Source organism: Clytia hemisphaerica, unplaced genomic scaffold (assembly GCF_902728285.1).
Source record: "Clytia hemisphaerica strain Z4C2 unplaced genomic scaffold, Clytia hemisphaerica genome assembly, whole genome shotgun sequence".
Lineage (NCBI taxonomy): Eukaryota > Metazoa > Cnidaria > Hydrozoa > Leptothecata > Clytiidae > Clytia > Clytia hemisphaerica.
Window position 1 is genome coordinate 1,678,713 of NW_027104297.1, and position 20,454 is coordinate 1,699,166.

At 34.7% G+C, this 20,454-nt stretch overlaps 1 protein-coding gene across 1 annotated transcript in view; it reads left to right on the plus strand.

The window, feature by feature from the left end:
* The first annotated feature begins 1,608 nt into the window (after positions 1-1,608).
* LOC136817354 (vacuolar protein sorting-associated protein 11 homolog) overlaps positions 1,609-20,454 on the plus strand; it is a 34,616-nt gene continuing 15,770 nt past the window's right edge. Inside the window, exons 1-30 of the mRNA XM_067073695.1 lie at positions 1,609-1,773; positions 6,637-6,711; positions 8,326-8,499; positions 8,817-8,867; positions 9,064-9,135; positions 9,292-9,389; positions 9,652-9,698; positions 9,920-10,014; positions 10,194-10,283; positions 10,584-10,635; positions 10,858-10,939; positions 11,161-11,216; positions 11,723-11,802; positions 11,960-12,039; positions 12,151-12,222; positions 12,524-12,602; positions 12,844-12,888; positions 13,327-13,428; positions 13,593-13,702; positions 13,901-13,979; positions 14,220-14,343; positions 14,736-14,765; positions 14,904-14,954; positions 15,082-15,191; positions 18,040-18,132; positions 18,428-18,478; positions 18,938-19,026; positions 19,221-19,295; positions 19,747-19,838; positions 20,124-20,209. Coding sequence (XP_066929796.1) covers positions 1,759-1,773; positions 6,637-6,711; positions 8,326-8,499; positions 8,817-8,867; positions 9,064-9,135; positions 9,292-9,389; positions 9,652-9,698; positions 9,920-10,014; positions 10,194-10,283; positions 10,584-10,635; positions 10,858-10,939; positions 11,161-11,216; positions 11,723-11,802; positions 11,960-12,039; positions 12,151-12,222; positions 12,524-12,602; positions 12,844-12,888; positions 13,327-13,428; positions 13,593-13,702; positions 13,901-13,979; positions 14,220-14,343; positions 14,736-14,765; positions 14,904-14,954; positions 15,082-15,191; positions 18,040-18,132; positions 18,428-18,478; positions 18,938-19,026; positions 19,221-19,295; positions 19,747-19,838; positions 20,124-20,209 — 2,355 coding nt within the window. The 5' untranslated portion in view covers positions 1,609-1,758. The remainder of the gene's footprint in view (positions 1,774-6,636; positions 6,712-8,325; positions 8,500-8,816; positions 8,868-9,063; positions 9,136-9,291; positions 9,390-9,651; positions 9,699-9,919; positions 10,015-10,193; positions 10,284-10,583; positions 10,636-10,857; positions 10,940-11,160; positions 11,217-11,722; positions 11,803-11,959; positions 12,040-12,150; positions 12,223-12,523; positions 12,603-12,843; positions 12,889-13,326; positions 13,429-13,592; positions 13,703-13,900; positions 13,980-14,219; positions 14,344-14,735; positions 14,766-14,903; positions 14,955-15,081; positions 15,192-18,039; positions 18,133-18,427; positions 18,479-18,937; positions 19,027-19,220; positions 19,296-19,746; positions 19,839-20,123; positions 20,210-20,454) is intronic.

The window sequence follows — 20,454 nt, forward strand, 5'->3', positions numbered from 1 at the left end:
CTCACATTAAATTTCAGTTAAGTTAAGGCACGTAAAAACTACAGAAGCAACTGCAGCCGGCGAAGCAATTTTTCAGATTTTTTAGAATCTGACCTTCAACTTTTTTATCCAATGGTGTGTTCTGATTTCTAGGAAACATTTATCGCACTTTTTGTTTCACTAAACTTATTACTGCTTTATAGTTGGATGTGTTCTGAAATCTAGGAAAAATTTATGCTAACATATTCCTTACTTACAAGATGTTTGACTTTTTTCACGAAAGATGTGTTCTGAAACTTTCTAGGGTTACTTGGCAACAAGCTCACATCAATTTCCTCTTGATTATATACCCCTGTCTCCTTTAAAAGATGTGTTCTGAAGCTTTCTAGGAATACCTAAACAACAAGAACATGTTAAATAAATTTTTTATTCCCCTGTCCCATCTGAAAACGTTGTCATTTTTCCAGCTGATTAATTTAGGAAGCTCCGGTCAGAACAGATCAAAATTTCTAGCTGAAACATACTCTCAGAACACATAGTAGGGGGTATGTCGCGAAAAAGCTTTCCGTGTGGTGTGCAGCAGCTTTTGCAAAGGGATTTTATGATTCAATACTGTTCCTTGGATGTAGAAGATCAAAATTTGACAGGTGGGGCCATGGAAACTGACGTCATTGGTTACTATGGCAACCAAAGTAAAAAAGTCGTCAAAATTGAAAATTTTTTGTTTCATTTGAAAGAGCATGAAAAACTGACAAAGAAAAATAAAGATTTGCCAAAATTCAAAAAAATTTGGTTTTTTGGAAAGAATATTTTTCAGTGAACATAAAATATTATTACGAAAAAGTCTGAAAATCCTTTTTAAGAAGTCTTTTAGCCGAAATTGATATTTTTAAATTTACCTGTAATGTATAATTAGACTGGGGGCATGCCCCCCCCACTTTTTTGCAAAGCAAAATAAAAAATTTCTCTTCACCTAATTATTTTTTTCATTTCTGTGCGCGTGCCAATAAACACGTTTAGAACCTTTCTAAAAGGGGACAGATGGACACTTAAATAAGTCTAATTATACTCTTTTGTTTTAAACAAACAAACTTGACAGTTTTCTTTCAGAAAATCAGAACAAAAAGGAAGCTGTTTTAGCCAAATAAGACAGGTCAAAATCGAAAATTTTCCGGCCCGTCCGCGCAAACCATGGTTGCGCCTTCTTAGTCACTATATTTTTCTTAGCCCCCTCACTTTCAAAATCGTGGCGTGGGCCCAAGCTGCTGCACACGGGAAGACATAGTGGCCTCTACTAACATCGGACAAAAGGTCGCCTCGTCGACTGCTTTCGAAACTACTTGCGGTTTTTGAAATTCTGCAGGGATATTCCTTTTTTGTGGCAAAGATTATGTCCCAAAATTTCCCTACTTTTTCCTATTTTCGACCAAAAAATTACCAAATTTTAACCGGACTTCACATCTTCTACCGGCAGCATTCATTATGACCTTGGTTACATGGTCACGATTTAAATTGTTGACGATGTGCATGAAGCCTAACGAAAGTGAAAGTGGAAGAGAAGAAAACAGTCGCATTCAACAAGAAAGTACAGTATTATAACATTCGTCATCCGTGATGATTTCTTTAAAGATCTTATTACCATCATTCTCTATCCTCAGTATAATACAATAGTAGCCGACTGAAGGACAAAAAGATTGGCAAAATAGCAGGCTCAAGCATCAAGAGAGAAGACCAAACACTAAAGACACAGGCCCTTTTCTGGAGATATACTGTCGAGTTATGGCTTTCAGTCAGGTAACAATTCATTGTCAATCCAGTGTCAAAAAACACCAGACAAACATCAGACAGTTTTGTCCAAAGTAATTTTAATAATACTTTCTTTTGGCACTGACACTGACTGCATTGGACAAAAAAACAACAGCCCACAAAATGTCTGCATGAACATACATACCCTGAACATTTTCGGGCCATGTTCTCCCGGCCAAAATAGCAAAACATTCTTTTAGCCCAAACATTTGAAGTTTGGGTCAAGCTCAGGTAAGCCCCAGACATGCACGGGCGGCCGCCAGTTCAGGTCTTGTTTATTTATTTGACGGGACTTCTTTCAGGTTTAAAATTGCCAAGACAAGTGACCGGAAAAAGTTAGGGCCGTATTGTTGGTCTTTTAAAAACACCAGACAGTCCGGTGCATTAGCAGGGTCTTTCTCTTCCTTCGATCCTGTAGTCCAGGGGATGTCAATCGAAAAATTCGATTACCGAATCAATCGAACTTAATCGAAGCCAATCGAATAATTGACTTTCGATTAGACGAATTGATCAAACGCCAATCGAATTTCACATCTTTTTTTTGATTGGATTCGATTACCGTTCGATTGGTGTCCGATTGACGTTCGATTAGCTTCGATTGCATATTCCCATCACCCATTTTTGCCTAAGTACCCCCCAGGAATTAAGCAAACATTCTTCCGCTAACTTCTTTTGGCGGGAAGGGAATTTCATGGTGGTGTTACAAAAAATCTTCCAAATTTAGTCCCGCAAAATTTAAACTTTTTAAAGTAAAATCGAAGTTGATCGAACGTTAATTGAAGTTGATCGAACGTTAATCGAAATTGATCGAACGTTAATCGAAGCTCGTCGAACTCAATCGAAACCAATCGAATTTCACATTATTTTTTTTCGGTTTCGATTAGAATTCGATTGGCGTTCGATCAATTTGGCTAATCGAAAATCAATCATTCGATTGGATTCAAGTAAATTCGATTAATTTGATTGATTCGATTGGCAATCGAACGTTCGATTGACATCCCCTGGTGTAGTTTAGCTGTTAACCTTGCTTCTTGCCAAAATGCAGTATTTGAAGTTGAAAAAATCTTCTCTCCAAATCTCCTCAGGGGATTTTTTTTCAGAAAATTGCAATATTGTCAGTCACGATTACTCAAAACAAATCAACGAAACAGCAATTAAAATGGTTTATGACTGCAACCTTGACCAAATCATTGACTTTCCAACTAGAAATAACAATACCCTAGAGATATAATACTAACAAACAACTACTCACTACTATCGGATGTCAAGGATTACCCAGGGATAAGTGATCACACTGCTATTGGTGTAATTGACGTTATGTGTCATCCAATCAGGCATCGTGCAGTTAAAAGAACAGTGCATGTATGGAGTAGAGCAAACATCCCATTATTAAAAGAAGAACTGAAAACAGCATGTACACTATTTTGTGCTAAACATGAGAATGGAACTTTTGCTATCGACACGATGTGGAGTGAATTCAAAGACATCGTCAGCAAAACTATGAATAAGATACCAACCAAAACTTTAAGTCAAAGATTCAGTCAGCCATGGGTAAATCGAAAGTGTAGGAGATTGTCGTGCAGAAAGAAACGTCTCTACAAGCGTGCAAAACGAACAAGACTTGAATCGGATTGGTGCAGATTCCGACACGTCGTTAATGAGTGCAGAAAACAATGTCGTAAAGCACATGACAACTACATCAAGGAAAACGTCTTAGAATCTACCGCTACCAAGCGATTCTATAAGTATATTAAGTACAAACAAAAAGAAAATATCACAGTTGCCCCATTAAAAAAGAATGGGAGTATCATCATTGATGACCAAAAGAAAGCTGATATCCTTAATGAGCAGTATTGCAGCGTTTTCTCTAAGCCCAACAAAGATATACCACCCATCAGATCGCCAATTATTGAAAATACATTGCCCGATATTGAAATCAAAGAAAACGGTGTCCGCTCTCTGTTGTCAAAGCTTAACCCTCAGAAAGCAACAGGGCCTGATAATATTTCAGCAAGGTTTCTGAAGGAATTTGCTAGCGAAATATCACCTGCCCTAACATCGATATTTAACGCATCACTTAGCAAAGGATCACTTCCGACAGATTGGTTACACGCGTTTATTGTTCCTGTTTATAAAGGTGGAAACAAGGACAAAAATCAGGCTGAAAACTACCGGCCTGTGTCTCTCACATCGATTTGTTGTAAATGTTTAGAACATATCATATACAGTAACATCATGACCCATTTGAACAAGAATAAAGTGTTAAGTGATTACCAGCATGGATTTAGAGAAAACCGATCATGTGTAAGCCAACTATTGACCACTGTAAATGACTTTGCTAAAAACCTAAACGACAAACAACAAACTGATTCAATATTATTAGACTTTAGCAAAGCCTTCGATAAGGATAATTTTTTAAGCTTTGTCGTAAAGTTTCTCACTATGGTATTCGTGGCTCCACACTGAAATGGATCGAGGCTTTCCTTAGAAATCGCACTCAACAGGTTATCTTAAATGGGAAACATTCGAAAAAGGCCAATGTTTTGTCAGGAGTACCACAAGGCACCGTGCTTGGGCTACTGCTATTTTTGATATACATTAATGATATGCCTTCTTATGTCCAATCGGATATCCGTTTTTTTGCTGATGATGCTTATTTATATCGTACCATAGAAAGCATGGCTGACCCTCTCATTCTCCAAGAAGATCTTACAGCTCTACAAGAATGGGAAACACTCTGGGACATGGAATTCCACCCACAAAAATGCAAGCATCTCACCATCACGAACAAAACCAAACCCATAGAATCTGCTTATTCAATCCATAACGAGAACCTCGAGAAAGTATCAAATGCCAAATATCTCGGGGTGACTTTAAACAAGAAGCTTAAGTGGAATACACACATCGATGCTATTTGTAAGAAAGCCAACCAAAAACGATCGTTCTTACAAAGAAATTTGCGAGGATGTTCTCGTAAAATAAAGGAGAAAGCGTTCAACATTTATGTCCGACCAATCGTATCGTATGCTTCACCAGTTTGGAATCCTATATCAAATCAATCACTTTGCGATCAACTTGAAATGGTCCAACGAAAAGGGGCCCGGTTTGTTTATTCTGATTGGAGGTGGGAGGCTAGTCCCACTAGAATGATGAAGGACTTGAGCTGGAAACCTCTAGAACATCATCGAAAAGTCGATTCAGTCGTTCTTTTACATGATATAAGAGGAGGGAAACTTGTAATGCCTGGTATTTTACCCAAACCAGTTCGGGATAGTAATAAATACCAACCAATACATGGACGTGTAATTGCGTACCAGGACTCATTTATCCCAGCATCTATTAACTGGTGGAATAAATTGCCAGCTAACATTTTGAATATGGAAGATAGGAATGAATTTAAAGATGCAACTTCTCGTTATTTTCTAAAGAATTAGATTATTAGTTTTTTTAAATCAAATCCAGACATCAGGCCTCTTTTTCACTTCACTTAATCATCGGATTGCCCTGCCCTAACCTATTTTATCCAATTCATATATCTTTGCACTCTACTCACTTAATCATCTTTGAAGCAATTTTGTTTTGACGTCACTTGCCTACTTACCAAAAATATTTTTACTTTAGCTATGTCTCTTTATTTCTAGTTAGATTATTAATCTTTTTAATTTTAGCACAATACTGGTTTATTTTAAAATTTAATTTAATTAAATTTTTAACTTTTAATTTAACTTTTGATTTAACTTTACACCATTTTAGTTTGCCTAGAACGTCAATATTATAATTACTACTCATGACTTAAGCCTGAGGCTCAAACTTCTCATTACTACTTTGCCTCCACGTATCTTGGCATTCTCAGAACATTTTGTTTAGCCTTATGCTCGTTACTCTTAATCTCGATAACCTAGGCTTTGTCCTCAACCAAACATACTTAGATTTTTTAGAATTTTTAACATATTTATTATTGAATAAACATACAAACATTTTTTATTATTAAACCAATTTCATTTATCTTATTTTTGTTAATGCTTTTATATGTAGGGAGAACAAACATTTATGTTGTTAACTACTGAAATATATAGATAGAGATTTTTTGGAGAGATGCTGGAGAAAAAATCCTCTCGATGTTCATAGTTAATCGCAATTGTTTGGAATTGAATAGGAAAATAGATATATAATGTTGAAGATCTTAAAAATTTCCGGGAAATAGCCTATCCAGCAGTGCGCGGATCTAGGTGGGTTTCGTCTCCCCCGTAGAACTTTTTCTTGGGAAGTTGATCTTCAAATTAGTTTTCAAGGTTGGCTTGGCTCAAAATTTTTCATCTATGGCTCAGAATTTAGGTAATTTCCCATAGTTTTTGAAAATTTTAATTTCATTTTAAAAAAAGTGCTGGGTTGTTTTTTCATGAATCCCTTTAGAAGCTCTGTGGCACATTTTTTGCTTGCGAGTCAAGTAAATGATATAGCGCTTTTGCAGCAATAATCTTTGATACACATTTTGGCGGGGCGCTAGTGTGACTAACTGACAATATGGCTTTGTTTTGCCTGTAAGAGAAAGCTCTAGAACAAGGCTATCACCAAGTTCGAAAACCTAGGACATAGATCAAAACAATATAGTCTGTTTATCTTTTCTGACAACTGGATGGTTGAAGAGGATTAGACAATATTTTGTAAATCTTAGGATTATTTCGTAGAGGTCAATAGACCTGTGAAATATAATTCCATGAATAATTTAGTATATATACACGCTTATTATACTCAATGTGTTTATTCTGTTTCATCATTCCACCTATCTTAAAATTCTTTGATTCCTCTTTTAATTTTTAATATTTTGCTTTTTAACATTTTGCTTTTTAGTGGAGGAAGTTCAACTTCTTTGATAGAGAAATCCTGAAAGATCCAGTTTCAAAAGGGAATTTTGAACATTTAAAGGTATGTTTGAAGTATAGTTTTTAACAATAAAACTTTCAACGCTTAACAGCTTGGTCAGCTTTTGAAGGGAGTGATATTGAATTTACAAGGGTGATGTATGATCTTTTACTTTTCTATTTCAGTCAATAAGGGATCTTCTCAAAAATAAATTCGCTTTTAAATAATAGAATTTAAAGGGGATCTAACGTCAAATCCTTCATTACACTTTTTTGGAAAGTTAAAAAAAATTTATAACGAGAGCTTTCGAAAGAGCTATGTTACATCAAAAGATCTTCAGTCAATGTGTTATAATATCCCTTTAAAGATTTGTATGTGTGACGTCATAGTTGGCGTTTTGTTTTAGAAGCTAACACACATCTGTGTTGATTAACAGGATTATCCCTCTATTTTTAAGGCTTCGATCGTAGAAATTTCTATAAGGCTTTATTATGATTTATTCATTGCATCTAAAATTCGGCAGGATAGATGGGATACTTTGGAATACCTATCAAAAAGTTTGTTCTTTAAAGTGCGATTACAAAGATATCTTTTTTATCCAACAAAAGCTTTTTTTGAAGCCATTACAAGACGCTGTTTCTAAAAATGTGCCTGTTCAACGACTGATTTATGAAACTAAAGTGCAACCATGACGTCACAAAATCCTCTTTTTCTCAAAGAAAGGGAAAATTCAAGTATCAATAACTTAATGAATTGAAAAGATTTTAAGTTCGTTCTTTTTTCAATATTTTTGTTTCTATCAGAGCTTTCCTATGTAAAAAAATGAGGTACATGAATTTTCTGACATTAGATCCCCTTTAAGCGAAAAATTTGCTCAAATAATCGAAGTACTTTGATTATTTAACAATCAAAATTCGATTATTTAGTCACCTCAGTTCAATTATTTAGTCACCTCGGTTCGATTATTTAATCCTATTATTTGATTATTTAATCCTTTTGAATCGATTATTCAACCGCCGGAAGGTATTCCAAAACATAGTCGAATATTGGTTAATTTTTCTTACGTAGACCGAAAACAGCGCAAACAAGCCCTTGTGTAAATAGATTTGAAAGTCAAAAGAAAAAACATTTTTAAAAAGCCCTACCTAAAAACTAATTAAATATAAAACACACCTTTTCAGACTGCCACTAAACAAATTAAACAAAGTCTGACTAAAATTCTATTCCATAAAGAAACATCTCCTTGAGCGGAAGTGGAAACTGTTTTCAGTGTTTGAAATGCAAAAGTATCTTACATTTTTTCACAAGAGCGCTCCTACACCTGTGCTTTTCATGTATTTTTGTTACCAAGTTCCTTAAATGCTGTCTTGTATATATGTGTAAAAATACTGTTGACATTCTTCGATATCATGCAATCACATTTTACAATTAACCCTGACCATCTCAGGAGATAGTTCTTGATTTCGAACAGTATTGTTTTCTCTTTAACATTCCTGCAATATCCATATGTGTTTTGATCAATGATCACTGATCAAAATCACCATTCCAAAAAATGCATTACAAAATATTCTTTATGACACAACTAGCAAATAGGTCTAAATTTTTAAGGATAGTTATTTCAAGATACTGAGATACTAATAATATCATTCCAATAAAATTTATCAAAATTTGATTTAGAACATAACCCCATCTTGCCATGCTAGTGGTAGAGGAATCATTTTATTTGGAGACGTTGAAGGATATCTACATCAACTCAGTCGGGAATTGGATTTCAAGTCTTTCAAAATATATGAGCTGTCTGTGTCTCATCTGTTTCAACTCAAACAACACAGTATACTCGTAACTGTTGGGGTAAGATTATAGTTATTTTATATATTCTGCAGTGATTTTCAAGTAGTCATTTTGTCTACAAGCTTCCTTTTTTAGTAAAATTATGTCTCCTCTCAAGGATTTCTTAAGAAAGGCTCATAAACAATTCCTTTTCTTAAAAAGGTTCATAATCAATGCCTTTTGATTCAATAAGCTTCTGTTTTGAATTAAAATTTGAGGTCCAATTAGGTTTTTTTGCGGGTCTTAAAGCTTTTTTAAAGAAAGCTGAAAATTTGGATATTAGGGACTAGATCTTGCAATCTAGTGATTATAATAATCCCAAAGATATTTTCTTGCAGGAAGATGAGGTTGGTGTTAACCCAATGATCAAAGTTTGGAATTTCGACAAGGTTTGTCATTCATTCCTTTGAAACTTAATTATTTTTACTTTTTAATTTCAATTTGCAACTTTTGGATAAACGATTTGAATTTAGTTAAGATATCATCCTTATGTTTTTGTTTTTCTGCCCTGTTCTAACTAACTGGTAAGGCAGGCTCTTTGTCATAATCTTGTAATTATTGATTACCTTTTCACTTTTTACTCAGATTAATCCTTCAACTGGAAATCCGACATGTGTTAGAATGCTTCGTGCTTTAGCTGGTAATAGAGCAGTGCAGGTATTTTAATTATCTTGTCATTGTTTGCAAATAATTTATGATTTGTTTTGTGTTTTATTAGTTTCTGTTACTTTATAGGAGTCCTAAACTTATTATGTTACACAAGGGGTCTAGGTTTAAATTACAATATCAACAACAATATAATTTTCCTTAAAGGTTTCCTCTATAGCAGTCCATGAGAACTTAAGTCAAATGGCTGTCGGTTTTGTAGATGGCACTGTAACTATTATCAAAGGAGATATCACAAACTCAAGGTATTTTCTAATCAATTAGTTCTGCTTTATTCTCCTGCTCCCATCTGTAACGTAAGCTCTTTGTATGTATCCAGATAGTTATTTTTTGAATGCATGTGTTGTTAACCTGTCAATTATGCACAAGATTGCGAATGTTTTTTTCAAATTTCCCAAAGCAGACATTATGTTTCAAGCTACTCCAGTATTCTGCAAATATCCCATAATTCAATTAAATTTGAAAATGATAAAGTTCTTTTGTTTCATTAACTTTTTAAACTTTTAGACACAGTAAAGCACGTACCATTCATGAAGATAAATACCCCATCACAGGTACAAAGATACAGATAAAGTTTTGAAATCCTGCTTCTAGTTGTGTAAGTTTAGTGGTCTAATTTGGCAGCAACACAAACAAGAAGCTGACCGTTCTAGTGAGAAACCTAAGGAAACAGAGCTCCCATATAATGGTGCTTATAACTCACCTTAAATGACTGTTATAAGGAAATTTAGAATTAACTTTCTGTTTAACTGTATTTTCGAATGGTCTTTTTTAGGACTTGCATTCAAACAAGTTGGAAACAAAATTGTTTTGTTTGTTTCAACTACTGAGGCTGTTCTTTCTTTCAATGTGACATCAAAGGACCATAAAGTATGTAATAAAGTGTTTGAAAAGTAACTCTTAAAAGCTCTCAAATTGCTTTTTATTTTCGGAAATTACTGTTACTATTGCTGCTTGAAAAATTGATATCTCAAAGATTTTTTAGAAAGTATTTTATTTAGTAGTTTATTACTGTTACATCTTTAAATGACTTTTTTGATTGTATTCAGGAAACTCTAGCGGAGTTTGGTGCTGGCGTAGGATGTTCAGCTATAAGTGATGTTGCACAAGATAATATGTTCATTATTGCTAATCCTGATGTAAGACGCAAAGCTTATTTTCCAACAAATATTAGCAATTTGAAGCAAGGAACTTGCTGAAAGTTATCTAAAATCAAAGGAAGTTCCTTATGAAAAATATAATTTAACATTTTGTAGTTTCTGTAGTTTACTAACTGCAATGTAAAAAGTGATAATTCTGCAATTTCAATGTTTCCCGCTAAATCCTCACTTGATTCTTCATCTTGCAAAATGCATTCTATCATATGAAGGATTCTTTGATCATAATTTAGCACTAGGAGTATACTTTGTGGAAACAATCTAATTCTGACATTTTTTTAGGCATTGTATTTCTTCCATACAGACAGCATGGGTCCCTGTTTTGCATTTGAAGGTAGGAATGCTTTGGATAATGCTGTTTTGCAATACAGTAGAATGTCTCAATCATGAGTATCTCTTTTATTCTTTGACTACTTAAATTATCAAAAATTCACATCCAAATAATGATTTCCTGAAAAGTCTTTCCGATTTCAATGTATTTCCAATGCACATATGCAAACTTACCAGTGTGTTATATTATGGTAGCAATGATTTGATAATGATGATCATTTTGTAGGTGAAAAGAAGATGATCTGTTGGTTCCGTGGCTACCTTGTTGTTGTCAGCAAAGAGATGAAACAATTACCAAGAACTTCAGGGTATCTTTACTTTTCATACTCGTAATTCAAAACAAAAGTTGGAGTTAATTATGACTTTAGTTTTAAAGTGAAAAGAAGTTCTTTTCTAATTGATAAACTAATATTTTTTTAAGATAATGCACAATCCATTCAAAAAGATTTCCAATTTCTGAAGAAATACTTATTTCATGGCTTTCATAATGCATATAGTACTTATCTTTCTCTTTTTTATTTAATTTAAGAACTGCTATGGGGATGAATGTTTTATCAATTTATGACATTGAAAATAAATTCATTGGTAAGCAAAGATATGATTTTCCTTCATGAAAATATTGCTTACTCTTAGGTTCCAAATAAACCCTCGCTTGTTAATTTCTTGAAAATTTTCCAACCCCTTCAGACCTTATTAGTAGCCCCCCCCCCATTAATTTTCGAGAATATTTTCAGCTTTTAAAGAAAAGGTCCCTTATTTTTCTCTTAATAGCCTAATTTTAGCCTATATTTACCTTATTTTTGGGTTTTCAGAAGTGCAATTTCTGACCCCCTGGCGCTTATTTGCCCCCCCCTGTTGATTGAAATTTTGAAAATTTTCTAACCCCTTTGTTTATTTGGAACTTATAAAGAGTATGTTTTTTCTAACATTAGGGGACTTATTTGTGCAAGGAAAAAATTGAGTGAGAACAAAGTTGGAACTAACTTTTGAGGATGAAAGATATATTTTTACTAAAAGGGAAAAAACACTGGGGAGTAAGCAAAAACAAATTTTTGATCAGCCACATGAAAAGATTCCATTCTTCTTTTTAGCTTATTCAGCACCTTTTCCTGATGTCATTGCAGTATTAGGAGAATGGGGCTCACTTCATGTGGTCACTGGTGATGGAAAGGTTTGGATTAATACCAGTATATCGAGACTTTAACATTATGTTGAAGAAAATGGTCTAATAGTTGGACCTTGATTTGTTGCTGAAATTATTTTACCCAACCCGCCATTTTGGCTTCTAACTGTATTCTGTATAAAACTTTTATAATATCTTTGTGTAGGTTTTCCAACTCGAAGAAAAAGACACACAAACAAAACTGGAAACACTTTTCAGAAAGAATATGTACGATATGGCTATAAGGTATATTCACTTCAATTTTTATAAATCAGTTTTCCCCTTTTTTTGAAACATTATGCATATTTTGAAAGTTTCCAGGCCACTGGCACTACTTCCTTCTTTTTTCTTTTGCAGCCTTGCTAAATCTCAACATTATTCTGATGGATTGATTGAAATTTTCAGACAATATGGAGATCATTTATACAGGTAAAAATGTTTCAGAATTCTATTGTCTTTTGTTCTACTATTGTCTCGCTTAAGAAAAAAAGTTGGGATGACTGCTATCAAATCGATGCGTTCGATCTTCTTTTCATAATTAGATGCTTTATAGTGTTTTACTGTTTCATTTATGTATTGTTTTATAGAGGTTTTTGAACCTTTTCTCAAGTTAAGTAATTTCATTATTGAAGCAAATGTTTGAATCACTCCATAATGGTGGATATTATGTAAAACATGAGAAACCTCCATTGTTTGAAATTAAACAAGTTTTAATCCCCAATCATTCCAGCAAAGGTAATCATGATGGAGCAATTCAACAATACATCAGAACCATTGGTCATTTAGAACCGTCTTACGTTATACGAAAGGTAATAACATGTTTTTTATAGAATTGCAGTGATATACTCCTCTAAATGGCGACGAACGGCAGAAATTTGACACAGAGATGACCGACTCTCAGGGGGTCTGGATTTATTGCATATGCTTAGGATTTAGGATTATTATTCAACAATCGGTTCGCATTGAGAAGTGTGCCATTAACCTTCCCGCCATACACTATTGGCTGGCTTTCCTTGAGAAATAAATCTCCATTTCTTTGTTTTGTTTTAGTTTCTAGACGCTCAACGTATCCACAATCTAACAGAATATTTGCAGGTAGATTTAAAGACTTTTTATCAAAAAAATCTTAAAGGACATAATTTAGCAAATCTCCTACCATTTGCTTACACAGTATTGTCAAACAAAGGAAAGAACAAATTCCTGACAAGCGAGAACAAATTTTGAGAAATTCTATTATCAGCATAAGAGGTGCGCCCCCTTTCAACATTATAAAAAAGAACATCTTTTACCTGTTTTATACTTTAGTAAGGACCTGAATCAAATAGTTCATATCATATACTTTATCACTTGGAATTTCATGCTTTCTTAACTGGTATAAATCATTCTCCCTCTTTGAGTTTGAAGTTGGAAAATTCCTATGAAGTCTCTCTTTAGGCCAGTATAACTCTTCAGGGGTGCGACCTCCCTCATCAAAATGTTCGGAATACATTGTACTTTAGAAAAGGAATTAAGTTAGATACTTTCTTCTTTCAGGCACTTCACGAGAAGGGTTTGGCAAACACAGATCACACAACACTACTCTTAAACTGCTACACCAAATTGAAATCAGTTGAAAAACTGAACGACTTTATACACGTAAGATACGCGAGGAATCCTTCTATTCAAGTAACTTTCAAAATAAATCTAAAAAGATGTCCAATTTCTATGGCTTGAGACACCTAACAACCTGTGGTCCTCTGAAGTTATTTGAAATTGGTGATTGATACTAACTATATAGTTTTCTTTCTTTTTGTATTTAGACGGACAATGAATTAAATTTTGACGTAGAAACAGCTATAAGAGTTTGTCGACAAGCTAATTATTTTGAACATGCACTGGAACTTGCTGAAAAATTCGACCAACACGAATGGTATTTGCTATTGTTTCACTCTCAATTCAGTATTAATCTCAAGGAATATTTATCTTATGGGGTCTTACACAAACCAAAGGGTTTTATATTATAAGTGTCTCTTCTGGAAGTTGATTTCAGTTTTTAAATTGATATTTTTGGAGACTTCTTGCTTTAAATTTTAAGCAAATTCTAAATTTAGCTTTTTTGTTTTTCAAGGTATCTCAAAATTCAACTGGAAGATAATAAGGATTACGCCAAAGCACTGAACTATATGAAACGACTGAAATTCCTAGAGGTTTGTCTTGCTAGACCAGATCTTTTTAACATTATCTAGACATGTTAAGGCTGTTATGTGTCATTTTCATGCTATAAATGCATACTTTATTGATGCCGACATCTAAGTGACCAATTCTCGTTAGTAGTATTTGAAATTCTACCGAGACTGCGAGAAAGCAAACTACTTCTCTTCTTTCTCTTGAGGACTGCTGTTTAAAGTACTGTTTAACATTCACTCTTTCTATATTTTATTCATCAGGCTGAAGCCAACTTAAAATCCTATGGGAAACTTTTGATGGAAAGCGTGCCCGACGAAACAACAGAATTTCTCAAGCAACTGTGCACTGATTATCGACCAATTGAAGTCAAAAAGAAAGCTGAAAGTTTGTTTTATATTTTTTTATCTCATTCCTCCCTCTTGAGACGGGAAAGCTTTATGCCAAAGGAGTCAGTAAAGAATTCAGTAGGAAACTTCCCTTTTGCCTACTTTTCTTTCAATTTGAACCACAAATGATTTTGCTGGGTAAATTGATCGGGTCAAATAAGTACGCAGGGCTGATAAGGACACTCTTCATCTTGTATGTCCTTCAAGAGATCGATTTTCATTTCGAGAATTGCTTCCCTATTTGTTAAGGATAGGCATTTTTTACTGGCAAATGTTTGCAGCATTTCCGAAAGAAATTTTAATATTTGCTTCAAGCAATTGAAATATTGCTGAAAAAGTCAGTTAATGTGTGAACAATATTCTTAAGAAGTTTCCGTAATCTTTTTATAGAGCAAGACGTAGCACCTTCAACTACAAATGGTAAGCGTTGACAATTTAAGCTTTCTTATTTATGCGGTCTTATGTAGTAATGACGGTTAACGGGAAATTCCCAATGAATGTTATGCTATTTATTCTTGCATTCTCCATCTCTCATCTGACATTTGTTATTTCATTCAGGTACTACTTCCAATATCGGTGCATCCCTGGTATCTGGTACAATCAATATGGGTCAGTAGACAATTGTTCTTTTTATTCTGAAAGTGCATTGCCTTCCACGTGTTTTTTATGCTGCATTGTCTTGAACACCCTTTTTCTTTATTGTTATTGACGTTTGTTTTGTTTTTTTTTCCTTTAGAGAGTGTGACACCACCTCGTCGCATTGAGCGGTCACACCCTGATGATTTCATTCACATTTTTGTCCATCAAAGACCTAAACTGAAAGAATTTCTGCAACATATGGTCAAAGTATGTTCATCCAACATTCTGAAGTCTTATTGGCCCAGCGCTAGCAATAGGGCCTTTCATTAGCACTTTTCCGTCCGTGTATCTGTCTGTCCGTTTTGGTAGAAACGGCGCTTAAAACCAGTAACACACTTTTTAATTTTGCCGTCTGGAGAGGGAAAAGCTTGCTAAAGTCGGATACTGGCTATAAAAGATATATTTTCTGATTCCGCGCTCCTTCAAAACAATTTTCAAAACAAAACAAGATGGCAGTCGAAGCGAGGAGGTTGATTCATACTTTCTTGAACATTTTCTTTGCTTTAGTGGTCAAGAGACTTTCAAACCAAAGAAATTTTGTAATTATTTTTCTTTATAAACCTTTTTTCAACATTCTGCCATACCTTATAGTCTTTGCTCAAGTTTTCATAAAGTTTTATGAGTGAAAATTCTACCTTAATTTAAATCACTTTCATTTTTAGTTTCTTGTTTTCAAAAAGACTTTATAATTTTTAGGAAATAATGGCTTCTGATATAGAAATAAATAAACTGAAATGCAGCTGATGTGTAAAATTGAATAAGATTGGAACTTTTTTCTTGATGCTACATAAGAAAACAGTCACTTCTGGATCTGTCGCTGTTCCAGGCTGTTAACAAGATAACGGTGGTCAGCAGTGGTGGGACGTGGTATGATTTTCAAACTCAACACATAATTGTTTCAAGTAAATTGATTCTGGAATTTGGTAATGGACACTAAAATGGAGCCCATGTGTAAATTGGAACAAGATTGGAACTTTTTCCATGATGCTACGCGTGAAAATGGTTATTTCTGGATCTGTCTCGTTTGACGATTGGTGGCTTGATTTGTCAAACTCGACACAGAATTATTTCAAATAAGCTGATTATGGAATCATGTTAATGGAGACTAAAATGCAGCTCATGTGTAAATTTGAACAAGATTGGGACTTTTTTCATGATTCTACACATATATTGAATAAAATGGTCATTTCTGGATCTGTCGCATTAAACGATCGGTGGCTTGATTTTTCAAACTCGACTCACATAATTATTTAAAGTATAAACTGATTCTGGAATCTGTTAATTGACACTAAAATGCAGCTCATGGGTAAATTTGAACTAGATTGAAACATTTCTCATGAATAGTGAAAATGGTCATTTCTGGATCTATCACTCACATTAACTGTTAACTCACATTAAATCTCTTGAATTTTATTAGCCTTGATATGCAGACCGTAAACTATTTTATCGTCTAGTTTTTTAAAGATCATTTTTCTGGTTTACTGTCCGGTCCAAGTAACATGCCTGCAGGGATATTCCTGATTATGTGAGTGCACCTAATTGGTTAAAAAGCGCCCACTCACTATATATTCGCGGGTTTTTTTAAATATTTTTCTGTGGGTGCGCATAATTTATGGAAATTTTCCACCTAGGACATTTTTATTCCACCACCCCCCCCCCGCTTATTAAGTTTTGAGATTTTTTCCAGCCTCACCCGCTTATTCCAAACCCCCCAACTATTAGGTACCGTGAGATTGGGTAACTTGCATCAGTGGAGGCTAACATGCATAGCCCTCAAATTAAACACCTGGCTGGTCATTAAAATACAAAATTGAATCAAAACAAAAATGGTATACTTTAATCGTAGAAATTTTAGCGAGACTAATTTTAGCGTTTTAGCGAGTTTTCCCTATTTTTGCTAAAATAAATCTCGCTAAAACGCACCGAATTGAGAGATCGCTAAAATTTATCCGCGCGAAATTTTTCGAAAAGCTGATTCGCTAAAATAAATCCAGTATGTTTTTTCTTCCTTATTTATCATTTTGTTATCATTTTCATATTTTTTTCAAAAAATAGTAAATTTCCAAGTTTTTCTGTTCTTAGTCAAGAATTGTGTTACAAAGACATGTGACTATATTGATTTTTGTATTAATAAACATTATTTTTTCCTCAAAATCATTGCCCTCGCTAAAATTAATCCACGCGAAATTTTTGCCAGACGAGTATTCGCTAAAATTTATCCACGCGAAATTTTTTGAAATCGTGATTCGCTAAAATAAATCCAAAAAAAATCAAGATTTTCCTGACTCGCTAATATGCGCTAAAATTAATCTCGCTAAAATTTCTACGATTAAAGTAGTAGAGCTGCGAGCGGAGCTGCGTAGTTGTATTTTAATGACCAACCAGGTCTTTCATTTGAGGGCTATGTATGTTATGCATGTTATGTTAGCCTCCACTGATGCAAGTTACCCAATCTCACGGTACCTGAGAGTATTCAACGGGGTGAACTTGCGCCGGTTGGTAGGAGACCATTCAATATGGTGCCGTGGTATAGTGGTAGTTGACCTTGGCTTCTGTGCAGGAGGCCAGGGTTCGATTCCCACTCACGGCAGTTCACTTGGCAAGTGAACGTTCCTTCGCCCGGGTCAACCCATGCCATGTGAGGGGAATTGGGTAGTTAGTTCAAGGTGCTGACGGGACGCTCATTAGTAAGCGTCTATAGTTGCGAGAATAGGCCTCTACAGCCTCCTGCAACTAATAATAGAAATAGAAATAAAATTTCAAGCGTCTAACCAATGAGAAGTACAGTGGCGATTTTGGAAAAATTTTCCCTGTCTTCACTTTGATCCATGTCAACAGGGTCATAGATTTGCTGTTTTGCACGCTCTTTATCATCACGTTACTTTTCGCTGGGCCTTCAAGCCAACAGGCTTCTTGTTTGTACACTACTGTCTTCGCGTGTTGAAAAGGTTCGGTAAAAACCTTTTTTGAACGGAGCTTATGCATCACGCCTGCTACTGATGATAAAAGTTAAGATATATTTGGACATATATATTCTGTAAAATCTTTTTATTAGGAGCGGAACGATTGCTCTAACGTCACATACAACACGTTGCTAGAACTCTATTTACACGACGCCTCTGTTGCTAATAGTAACAAAGAATACGAGGTATGTATACTTTAGGGCGGAAACTAAACTCATTTTATAAGAATACGAGGCTCAACTTTGGCAATCCTAAGATCAAATGAGGAAGAGAAAATCCCAGCTAAATATTTCAAAAAAAGGTGAGAAAAGTATGAGTCGATTTTCAAGCCATGGAGTGAATAAAGTAGACGTATGGATATTATCGAGAAAATGAGTGTGCTATTTTATTGGCTAATGTGTATTCTTTAATTTCCAACATCGGTAAAATATATTCTCTCTTTAAATATCCTTTGACTGTTTTTTCACTTTATCTTTGCAGAAAGGAGCTGTAGAAGAAAATAAAGCTTTATCATTGCTCACAAACGCACAGGTAACCTGATCACCGTTACTTTTCACATTACAACATCCAATCCAACAATGATTGGTGCACGGACTGAGAAGCGTTTGTTTCTTAAAACTCATATCAAATGTTTTTCTTGGATCAAGAAGACCAACAGAAATGTCCATCGGATTAGTATTAAGCTCTGTACTGTAGATCTATTATGTGTTTTAAAATCCTAATGGAAATCGGGCTGGTGGGATGGAGAGGGGTGATGGCCGAACCTTTTCAGGCCAAATATTATCCGGAAATATGCAAAAGAATTAATTAAACCCCTCCCTGGAATTTCTTTTTTTGGGACCCCCTTGAAATGTTCGTCTACCCCCATACCCCCATTTTATGGATGTGAAATGGAATGGCCCATTTGTAACTAAAGTTTATCAACCAACCCTACAACCCAAAATCTTTACTTCATCATCAACCAATAAACATTTTGCTTAAAACTTTCAGGCGAAATACGACCTAGACCATGCTATGGTGCTATCACAAATGCATAACTTCAAGAGAGGGATTTTATTCTTATACGAAAAAGCAAAATCGTAAGTACTGTATTCTACTAATCATGTGTTTTAGCAGTTTCAAAATAATGTTTAAAAAAAAAATCTCAATTCATGTGGCCGTCAAAAGAGAAATGAAGAGGTCCGGTTCATGGCAAATAGTTTTAACCAATCAAATTAAGGTGTCCATTAAGTAACTTTGTTAAATGAACGTCCATTACTTTTGTTATTGTTAGTTACCAACTTATTTTACGATATCATATGGACCATGAAGACTACGATGCTATCATCGAGGATTGTAAAAACTATGGGTGAGTCTTGTAACGGTTGCTTTGTATTTTGGTGGAAACTTATTTGGACGAGACGGAAGAAACCTGAGCAATAAGCCCAACAAAATGGGTTCCAGGAAAGCAAGTCTATTGATAGACTGATCAGGGATTTCTAAGCACTTTGAGCTGGGGTCGTTTTGGGGGTTTTGGTTGGTGTTCAGAGGGCGAAGCTCCCAAAAATATTTTGAATATGTAGATAATTATTATAGATTTTTAATTATTTTGTTTGTAAACAACAAACAAGTTTAATTTTGCTAGAAAATATCTTTTATATTTTGGATTGAATATTTTGGCCGGTATACGGACATAAAAAAGTGCTTAGAAAAATCCCTGACTGATGTCTCAGTTGTTATCTTAATTCAATTTTTATGTAGAAGAGTACCTAAAAAATGGTAAAAGAATTAAACCAAATCTGATTCATTTTCCCTTTCAGGGTGAAAGATGCGAGTTTATGGAGTCAAGCACTGGCATATTTCGCCAGCAAAGAAGAAGCATGCAAAAGTCATATCATCGACGTCTTAAATCGTATCTTTTCTACAATAAATCGTTTACATGAGGTTCACTAGTTGTTTGAAAACTAAATTTCATTTACGCACTCATTTTCTGAGGGCATGTATTACTCGTGAAAAGGAAGGATGTAAGATTTTAAAAGTAAAGGTTTTATCTAGGTACATTACGATGGCTATGGGTTCAATTACTGTTCACATCAAGGTTATTGTTACTGCTGATACAGACCTTTCTGGATACATTCCTTGTCGATTCACCCTTCAAATCTAGTCATTTCCTTAACGCTACGTTTCTTCAACACAGACATTGATAAAATCAATTTGATGTCGCCTCTGCATGTGATTGAGACGTTAGCGCATAACTCCACCGCTACGTTAGGTGTCGTCAAGGTTTGACAGATTTACGTTGTATCTCCTTTTTGGACCTACCCCGGTGGGGGTAGAGGTCCTTAAAATTAACCTGTGTTTGTTCGTCCGTCCGTTCATCTGTTACCAACTTTTCTCAGGATTGAATCATAGGAATCTTTTGATTTTTGATACAAAGGCGCAAAATGGTGGTGGCCAAAATGTGACTTTTTTGCATGAAAGTAGGGTCATTAGGGTCATCATTGATGATGGTATAGGATGGCTGAAGC